The sequence below is a fragment of the Eutrema salsugineum genome, unplaced genomic scaffold (assembly GCF_000478725.1).
Source record: "Eutrema salsugineum unplaced genomic scaffold, Eutsalg1_0 scaffold_1, whole genome shotgun sequence".
In the NCBI taxonomy this organism is placed as follows: Eukaryota; Viridiplantae; Streptophyta; class Magnoliopsida; order Brassicales; family Brassicaceae; genus Eutrema; species Eutrema salsugineum.
In genome coordinates, this window is record NW_006256909.1 from 7,799,090 (window position 1) to 7,809,560 (window position 10,471).

The window sequence follows — 10,471 nt, forward strand, 5'->3', positions numbered from 1 at the left end:
TCAGATATAGAAGGCCATGGTTGGCTCTCAAAATCAATTTATCCCTTAATAATCTCATCAAATATCCCTTTTTCAGTTTCTACAATGTAACAACAACAACATATATACATAACTGAATGGTTAAACCGAAACAAACAATTTGTCAGCTTTCATTACCTGCCCAAAAAGGAGGCACACCACAAAGCAAGATGTATAGAATGATCCCTGCACTCCAAATATCGATTTCCTTTCCATAACTTCGTCTTAATACTTCAGGAGCAACATACTAAGCACTTCCAACTATATCCCTATAAATTTTCCCTGCAATTTTGTTTTCCATTTGTTAAAACAACAGATCAAGCTTATGAACACCAGATTATCAACTAACCAAAATGTTATAACTTGACAGACAAATAAGGATTATAACACACAACTTCTAAACAGCTATGCACATTCCCAATTTCACACAAAACTTGTAAAGCCTCTGTTTTGAAGCTTACAACTATGTACTAAACTATAAACAAAATAAGTTAAGAATAGATTACTCCTGTCAAAATCTATAATTATCGTATCTAAAAATCTGTTTAGAATTTTTGATAAATCTAAAACACTTGCATATAATCAAAGGCAGAACAAGTTGTATAGTATTCTCACCTTCTTCGATGAACACAGACAATCCAAAATCAGTAGCTTTGAGCATAGCATTCTCATCTTTACTAGCGAGCAAGAAGTTCTCAGGCTTGAGATCACGATGCATCACACCCATGAAATGGCAAATCTGCACAACATTCAGAATCGATCTAATGACACCAGCAGCTGCTCTCTCCGAGTAATGCCCCTGAGCTATAATCCTATCGAACAACTCACTACCACCACACAGTTCCATCACAAGATGTATCGACTGTCTATCTTCGTACGCGCCTCTGATCTCGACGATGTTTTGCTGTCCTGACAAATGCTGCATTATCTGAATCTCTCTCTTCACATCGTCCCTGTCTTGCTTCCTCGCTAGCTTCCTCTTGAGTATTGATTTGCAGGCGTATGTGTTCTCTATTATCGAAATAGCTTTGAGATCAAGTTAATAAAACTCTCTTTTATTAAACTTTAGGAAAACTCACTCAAAAACCTAAAAGATCAAAACTCAAAACTCATAAGTTATGCCACACATTAGCATCTCCTTATATAGATGTTTAGCTACTCCTAAACCTATTAGAATAAGGTAATTAGATAACTCCTAATTTTCTTTTCTTAAACCTAACTCTTTTAGGAAACATAACATAAAGAATCTTCTAGAAAACTTGCTCAACAAGCTTCTTTCAAGCTTACTCCAACAATCTCCCCCTTAAGCTTGAAATCTTCTTTAGTCACCTCCTTGACTCCAATGAGATCTCTCATCTCTTTAAACTTGGTTCTGCCGAGTGCTTTAGTCAGAATGTCAGCTTTCTGTTCTGTTCCCGGAACATGTTCAACCAGAATCTGCTCATTCTCAACACACTCTCTAATGAAGTGATACCTTCGGTGTATGTGCTTACTCCTTCCGTGAAACACTGGATTTTTAGTCAAGGCTATGGCTGATTTATTATCAATCTGAACCACAGCTTTTTCACATCCTGATCCAATGACTTCCTCGAGTAATTCCTGCAACCAAATCGCTTGCTTAGCTGCCTCTGTTGCAGCCATAAACTCTGCTTCGCATGAAGATAGTGCAACAGTTTCTTGCTTCTGTGAGCACCATGTTATAGGACAGTTATTGATGTAGAAAACATGTCCCGAAGTGCTTTTCCCATCGTCTAAGTCAACATTGTGACTACTGTCACTATATCCAACCAGACCAGATGTATTCGCTTCTTCAAACTTCAAACCGTATTTTAAGGTTCCTCGAAGATACCTTAGGATTTGTTTCAAGGCTATTCCATGGGATTCTTTTGGATCATGCATATACCTGCTTAGCACTCCAACACAATACGAAAGATCAGGTCTTGTATGAAGTAGATATCGAAGACATCCTATGTTCCTCCTGTATTTCTTTTCATCGATGCTTCTTTCTTCAGGTGCCTTACTCAGATTTAAACCCGCATCCATTGGTATATGCACAGCATTGCAATCGCTTAATCCATTTTCTTCAAGTATTCTCTTTGCATATCTTTCTTGGTTTAGTGTGATACTATCTCCTTGTTGTAACACTTCTATCCCAAGGTAATATGTCAGTCTTCCCAAATCACTCATCTCAAAACGCTCTGCCATGTCCCGTTTGAACTCGAGAATTAAGTTCAAAGAAGATCCTGTGACAAGTAAGTTGTCCACGTACACAGCTACAACAAGAAGTAAACCCTTTTCTTCTTTTCGGTATAAAGAGGGTTCTTTCGAACACTTGCTGAATTTCAACTCCCGAAGGATATGATTGAGCTTGTTGTTCCAGGCTCTTGGTGCTTGCCTAAGTCCATAGAGAGCTTTGTGTAGTTTGTATACTTTGCCCTCACTTCCTTTAACTACAAATCCCTCAGGTTGATGCACATAAACCTCCTCCTTTAATTCGCCATGTAAGAACGCTGTTTTTACATCAAGATGATGTACTTCCCACCTGTTCGAAGCGGCTAGTGCAATGATAAGGCGAATGGTTTCAATTCGGGCTACGGGAGCAAATACTTCATCGAAGTCAATACCAAACCTCTGCACATATATAATCCTTTGCGACAAGCCTTGATTTGTACTTATTTATGCTCCCATCAGAGTTATGCTTTATCTTAAACACCCACTTAAGTCCAATTGGTTTTGTTCCAACAGGAATTTGAGTAGGTAACGGTTTCTGAGGCTCCGGGACGTCACGGGAGACATGGGTTTGTGATTGATTTGTCGGAATTGAGCTCTTTACGCTGCCATTGATGACGTCACTCTCCGTTGTTCGGTGTTTGCTGCTAAAGCAACCCATTTTAGGGTTTTTTTTTCTTTTCCTGAGAAGTTCTTGTGGTCTAGGTTAGAGGAAGAACAAGCACGGTCGGGGAATTTATAGGCATCTATTTAAAAAAAGTGAAGAAATTTAGCAATTTCGCTCGTACGATCTCACAAATTTTTGTCTATACCATTCTCCGTGAAAGAACAGATTTGTTTTTTCCATTTATGTTCCGGCCGACATTAACGGTTTTAAATTTTTTCCATTTTCGTAATCAACGTTAAGAGTTTAATGTACTGACCAACGACTTTTTTATATAGTTACTTTAATCGTGCATGGACCAGCGATTTTTTTGATATAATTATTGTAATCGTTCATAAGTTACATACCGAATGTAATATACATGACACTATGATATGTGTGGTGCTTAATTTACTAAAACTCTATAGACAAATCATACATTTATAATCTTAACATTCATGATCAATTTACTTTTGTTTTGATGCAACCATTAATGATCAAATTAATTACCTAGATTAACCATAAAACCCGGTTTGGCTCCACACGGCGTCTCTGACCCGTCTCATGTCTCGTCCCTTCAACGACCTTCCCACGCCCAAAAACACTGACGAGCCACCGTCAACGTGACGGCTACGCGCCACGTATTCATGAGGCGGAACCATCTCACGCTCCCAATCACCATCCGCCACGTCATTATTACGCATTGACTCGACGGACTCCACTTTCAGGATCTTGCTCCAATCAGGAACATTCACCGGCGCAGAAGTCGCCACGTGTCTCTTCCTCCGTCCAGCGCTGTTAACGGTCAGGCCACCCTCGCGGCCTCCGTTCCGTTCACTGCCACTCGCCTCGATGGAGTGTGCTGTCCACGCGTTTTCTTCTGTTGGTTCATTAGGCTCGATTACTGACCAGACATCCTCTTCCGTGAACTCCAGATCGACGGCGATTTCTCCGTCCTCATGGCGATCACCGGACTGATGATGACTCCCAAGAAACCGCTCGCTCCGACTCATCGTTAATCTCCGACCTTTTCCCATATTTCTCTGTGAACTAAAGAAAAAATGTATAAAATGTCCTAAATTATCGTTATACAGCTAGATTATGATGGGGATTATGAGCATGTATTGCTCTGTGTTATGAGTGAAAGATCGAGGATATATTCAAAATTAAAACATTTTAATTTTGAGGATGATACAATGTATTGGAAGAACTCTTGTAGTCTTGTACTATATATTACTTTGTGTTATGAGTGAAGGTCGAAGGCGAGGATAATGAGCATGTATGTATCTATATATATTAAATGTGAGAGTACTGTTTGCATTTTTTGTGTTTAATTTTACTCAGTTATGTTCAAAAGAAAATGACTCCACGTCAATTCTTCATAACAGTAACTTTTGTATTTGTATTTAATTTCTTCTAGTAATTTTGATGAGTTCGAGTTTATCTGCATAATGATGTTAAAAAAAAAAAAAGAGTTTATCTGCGTATATAAAAGTTTCAGATTTGTATTTACCTTCCAAGTAATTTCAGTCATATCATTTAATATCGTACAAATTTAGTCTTAGGTGTTGACGTGCCATGATGTGTAATAATCTTCATGTACCGTATAGTTATTCATATTATATCCAAGCAACTTAGTGTAGGTAATTCTATTAATCCGATGCATTCTCTTATAGGTTGGTCATAAGCTGATAAAAGTTATGGCCCTCAAACATTTCGGAATTTTCTCATTGACAGAGGGAAAAAATTGGCAGTAATCTTGATAAATTAAAAGCTTTCTAGCCTTCTAGGTATTGTTTGTACGTGCTACGTACATGTACAATAATTCGTTAAGCAAGCATTCGTGAAAAACGTAAATGGTGGTAAATGCTTGAATTTGCATGAAAATAAGATTCGAAAAATAACTATTTGTGGTTCTTCCTCCAAATCTATTTTTGACATTTTTGTAACTTTGAAACAGATGGTGCAGATTCGAAGAAAAAAGTTCAAATAGTATATGCATGACGCCAACTTAAACAAAATAATTAACATCTTATACTAATAAAATTTGGCTTGTTTTTAAGACTATAACTGAGGTGGAGCCTACATCAACACCTTCGCATAGTAAAGCACATAAGACATGTCGCAGTTCATCTGTGCGACACGTGTACACTAATTGCAAGCGGGTCCAACTATCTTGATCATTATGTCGACAGGTGGCCTTATCTGAACCCATCAATAGTTGTTAGATTAAGACCGGACTCGACGAGTGTGTTTCTGGATTGGAGAGTGAATGGCTAACGATGGAAACCGACGAGCTAAACTACCAAAGTCTACATGTGGTTCATCATTGTTCTGTCCTTTCCTTCTTTTTCATTTTGCCTCAATTATTAGTGCTAATAATAAATCAATCTCAATCGTTTTCACTTATTTAATTGAGTAAACAATCTTATTTTACAAACATGTGACATGTCCATACGCGAGTGATCAATACATAATTTAGAAAACTTAAGAATTTTTATTTGTTCGATTAGGTCTAGTCGTCTAGACATGGATCCACGCCGAACTAAACATGTCTGATTCATCGTCCACACCACCGATATTTTATATAGATGATTGATTGAATTATAATTATAAGAAGATCAAAATTTTAATTTCTCTCCCTCCAACTTATATGTGTGTCAAATCTCATAAAACACATGTTATCTGGGATGAGATCAAATAAATAGAAACGTAAGGAATACAAATCTATATATATATATATATATATATATATATATATATATATATTTGTGTGGTTTAGCAATGATGTGTTGGTTATGTTCTTTGATTAAAAATGGTTTAAAATAGAACATATAGATAAGAGAAGAACAATAATATACTCTAATAAGCGATGAATAAAATGTTATATCACACCATTGTATTTCCCATCTAACTATTTATTATGCGTTTTATTTATATTATTTTGTGAATTGATCTAAAAAATTGTGTCCGTTTTTGAAATTTTTTTAACATTTGCGTAATAAACTAATATACACATATATATATATATAGATGATTCAAGTATTAAGAAGTGATGATCAAATACAAATGAAAGAAACTTAGACAGAGATAGAGAGGGTTGACTGGATATGTTTAAAGTGAACTAGAGGTGGATAATCTGGTCATGGTGTTCTAATTAAGATTAAACAAAATATGCTCATCTTAGTGCTATTACACTAGTAAGCGATAATTTAAGGGTAATTTCACCCGATTTCTGTTTTTTAAAATTATTATATTTCTCTTTTATTCGTATTTATCAGTGTTTTTAAACCCGGACCGGACCGACAGTTAGACCAGGTTGAACCATAAACCAGAAGTATAACCAAGTTGAGTTAAAAACCAGAATGAACGATTAATAAACCGAAAATTGGTTAAACTGATAAACCATATTAAACCGAGTTCAACTAAAAAACTTTAAATAATTATGTTTTTTTTACGTTTTTTTAATGTAACAAATCAATTTGATTTTGTTTTATTATTTTACTTTTTAAAATAAAAATAAGGTTTCTAAATCATCTCTTTTATACTTTTTTGGTTTTTTTCCTAAATTCATATATAATTATTTGAAAAGTATTATCAAACCCGGTTGAATCCGGTCTAACCATGTTAATCTATAATCCAAAGGCTTTTCCGGTTTGGTCTGCAGTCCGGTTTTAAAAACATTGGTATTTATATGTTTTATTAACCGTGTAGAAATTAAAACAGCTCCAATCTTACGTTTATTTGAGTGTGAACATTTCTCTTCAACCCATTAGTAAACAAAGGCCTATTATAATTACTCAATTTGAGCTGTTCCAAAAAAAAAAAAAGAAAGAAACGCACAAGTTTGAGTAGAATTATTGTCTCGTAACTACATCATGTACCAAAAACAATTGACCAGATTCCCTTTTCCTTTTCATTCTTTGTAGAAATTTGTAATATATACTTTTGACCAGATTCTATCCATACACAGAGCAAAGAGATCAAAGTACAATACCAAGATTTTAATATATAAAAGTTGTACACGTGAATTGTGGAAAATTGAAGGAACAAAAAGACAAAGAACAATTAGACAAGAAAAAACGTAACGAATTATTCCCTTCCCATGCAAATGCAGTAGCTGACACTTCACAGTTCACACAACCTTTTTTTCAAAAACTAGTAGTTATATATCTATAGTCAAAAGCAGAAAAAAAAAATTAATTATGTTTACTATAATTATTTGTTTTTACCTGTCCTTAGACGCCATTTCATTACTTATTTTTTTTTAGCACGTGAAGAATTTCTGTTTCATCAAGTATATTCTTCGTAAAAAAAATATATACACACATGAGAAGTGGCGAAACTCTCTACCGTACCATAGCTTCCCACTTCTGTTAAAGAAGATCCTAATTAACGATATATTCCAAATTTTAAGTCACCATAAAATATATATTTTTTTTTAATTGAGAATATTATCATTATGGTTTTGCATTACGTGAATTTGTTTTTATAATTTCATTTAGTCGAACTCACTATTGTGACGACCGCCGATGTCAACCTCGAAAAACTATTTGTGTCGATCCTTTAATCTAAGTCAAATTCGTAATATTGATCAAAACAGAATATGCTACTAAACTATAATGTAACATAGGCCACAGGCCCACAGCACATGTTTTTATTCTTTTACAACAACCAAAAATGAAGAAGAACTATACACACGATTCATGAGCAGCTTTTAAGTGGTTAATTTTCTACCACGTACAAGACCATCTCTAACTTTTTGGGATAATTATGTACGTAAAGGCTTTTTGTTGACAAATAATTATGGAGAATAAATAAGATATATACATTTTAAAAGAGAATTCTAATTAACAATAAACAAATATTAACATTTTTGATTTAGACATATGCTACGAATCCAATTTAGTGATGACATTTAACCTTCCAGCCAAAAAAATTAGTAATGATACAGGTACAATAGACCAAATAAATGATTAAACAGCTCTTTACCAAAAAAAAATCAAAAGCTAAAACTATATATTTGTTGATTAATATATAAAAACAACTAAAGCATTTCTCTTTAGTATTTGGAAGCACACGGCCGACACAATAGACAATTATTTCAACAAGTAACTTTTAGTCCTTTTTCGACATAACTTTTAGTCCACTCCCATCAACTTCACCACTGTGCTAATAATTTGATCATTCTAGTTTTTCCAAAGTTAGCCATATAATACTCCTTATATGTGATATATCAGAACTCGTGGACACAAAATATTACATTAAAAATATTATATTTTCTATAAAAAATTGCTTTATAGTTTATTAAAAATATCATAGATTCTTTATGTGGTAATTTGTAAATATAGGAACTATTTTGTATATATGTTAATACGTTTTTCCCAACAAAAAATAGGCATGCCTATATAGATCGATAAATTTTGTTATTCTGATATGGGTTTTTTTGCAATAGCACTTCTGAGCACATCCTCTAATAATACGGCACGGCACAGGCACTAGAGATAAAACAATGAATTAACAATCGAGGACAAATTTTGAATCTACAAATTTTGTTCAAGACGAGTTTCCTACTAACTTTATAGTTTCTTATCTAACTTTAGAGTTCAGTCTAATTGAATTCGATAACTTATTCAGTGAATAGCACTTTTGAAAGACCAATTAAATTTAAAGTAAAGGTCAAGTATAAGATAAAAAAAATTAACAAAATAAAAGTATAAGACTGAATATTATAATAGGACATATTCAATGTTTTAAATGTGTGTCATATTGTACCAAATATACTATCATTTATTATTTTTACATATTTTCGCAACCATTTCTGATCATATATAGTCTTCTGAAAGTATTAAAAGTAAAATAAAATGTTATACACTAGTTTAAAATGGAAGCTAAATATAAACTGAAATTTTAATAGAAGTATAAATCCATTGTTGACAAAATTTCTATTTTTGAAGTAAATCAGTTACGAGGAGTGGATGAGGATGAAACAACTTTGGTCAACTAATTACAACGTAACTTTGAAAAAAGACATTCCACGTAAAGACTAATCAACTTTTGTCCTCCGGACATGGCCGTACAAATATAACCCCTTTTCCTCGAGCCTTTTATCCATTTCTTTAATACTACTAAAATAAAATGCTTTGGAACACTATAAATACTTAGATTCTCGCTTGAGTACTCTAATTAATCTCAACAAACTCAATCTATCAAATAAATAAGATAACATAAATATAAAAACAAATAAAATGGGAAACTGCGTATGTGTAATAGACAAAACGGCGACGGAAAGAAGAAGAAGAAGATCCACCGTGTTCCACGACGACGACGATGACAAAGAGAAGCTCCTCGGAGAAACAAGTAATGTGACGTCATCAGGTTCGTGTGGAAAAAGAGAGATCAAGATAAAGATGACGAAGAAGGAATTTGAAGATCTCATGAGGAACATTAGTTTGAACGGTTTGACGGCGGAAGAGATCCTTTCTAAATTACATTTCAACGGTGGAGATCAACTCGGTTTCGCCGCCGATCTCTCGAATCATCACCAACGGCCTTGGAGGCCGGCGTTACAGAGTATCCCGGAGATCGAATAATGTTTTGTCCTTTTTTTTTCTCTTTTTGCTTTATTAATTAATTAGAAGAAAACAAGTCTGATGCGTGTGTGTTCCTGAAATTGACCCCTCGATCAGTGAATTTAGCTAATTCAAATTATGTAAATATTTGTTTTGTAATTAATCTGTCTTTATTTTTGTTTTTTGGGCAATATTCATTATAGATGTTCGAATTCGATTCTGACGCAACGTCAGTATAAACTGGTTTATTTTTTCCTTTTCTAAAACCTCAGTATAAACTCGACTATATATCTCAATCTTTTTTTATTTCATGTGTCTTTATGAGTATATTGTGTGTAAATACATATAAAACGGTTATATAATAATTTGTATTTACTGAATACTGACTTTGTCATATTGACTTTGTCATAAAGAAAACAAAGAATACTGGCTTTGTCATATTTAGTTAATAGTTTGCCAAAAAATACATACCTTATATCAAAACTATTAAAATAGTCTATATGTTTTCTCTTAACAAAAAGTCAAAATTATAAAAGAAAAAAAGTCAAAGACCTGAATTTCTTAATTCTATATCTTTACTCTAAAAATTTAAATTCTAAAAACCATTTCGAAATCCAAAATTCTAACCCTAAGATTTAAACCTAAAATCATTTATTTCCCTAATATATACATATATATATATATATATCTTATAATCTTTTTTCTTTATTTGAGTGATTAAGTTTTATGGATTGTTTGTTTCATCGTGGTTGTCTTATCTCGCATTTTTTTTTTTTTATCATTTGCATTATAAAAACCCAAAACGGACAAGTACAAATGATGGATAGGCCCAACAGAGACAAACTAAAGCCCAAATACAAATATGAAATGTGTTACAACAAAGGGCATACGTGTTAATACACGTGGGAGCATGCATGTTGGTTGGAAATCTTGACCGCTGCATCACCGCAAATCTCACCGGATCCGATCTATCCTTCTTCTCGACGACTATATCCGCAAAAGCAGCCGA

At 33.7% G+C, this 10,471-nt stretch overlaps 4 protein-coding genes across 9 annotated transcripts in view; 2 read left to right on the forward strand and 2 right to left on the reverse strand.

Moving 5' to 3' along the window:
- The window catches only part of LOC18028633 (calcium-dependent protein kinase 15), a 5,690-nt gene extending 3,467 nt beyond the window's left edge, over positions 1–2,223 (reverse strand). The window contains 3 exon segments of the mRNA XM_024149539.1: positions 157–300; positions 634–1,044; positions 1,287–2,223. Coding sequence (XP_024005307.1) covers positions 157–300; positions 634–1,044; positions 1,287–2,223 — 1,492 coding nt within the window.
- LOC18028632 (disease resistance protein TAO1) overlaps positions 1–3,470 on the forward strand; it is a 28,242-nt gene extending 24,772 nt beyond the window's left edge. For 2 of the 6 annotated variants that reach the window (XM_024148786.1, XM_024148790.1), the window contains one exon: positions 2,484–2,757. In XM_024148786.1, coding sequence (XP_024004554.1) covers positions 2,484–2,585 — 102 coding nt within the window. In that variant the 3' untranslated portion in view covers positions 2,586–2,757. The other 4 variants (XM_024148787.1, XM_024148788.1, XM_024148789.1 and 1 more) reach the window with 4 other exon arrangements.
- LOC18028635 lies at positions 3,405–4,154 on the reverse strand. Its single transcript, XM_024148799.1, has 2 exons — positions 4,075–4,154; positions 3,405–4,039 (listed from the first exon to the last, which is right to left on the reverse strand). Exon 2 carries the CDS (start codon positions 3,925–3,927, stop codon positions 3,406–3,408), a length of 522 nt encoding a protein of 173 aa, XP_024004567.1. The 5' UTR covers positions 3,928–4,039; positions 4,075–4,154; the 3' UTR covers position 3,405.
- A 4,880-nt stretch (positions 4,155–9,034) lies between these two features.
- Positions 9,035–9,717, forward strand: LOC18028636. The gene has a single exon (XM_006413648.2). It carries the CDS (start codon positions 9,139–9,141, stop codon positions 9,481–9,483), a length of 345 nt encoding a protein of 114 aa, XP_006413711.1. The 5' UTR covers positions 9,035–9,138; the 3' UTR covers positions 9,484–9,717.
- Positions 9,718–10,471: the final 754 nt, after the last annotated feature.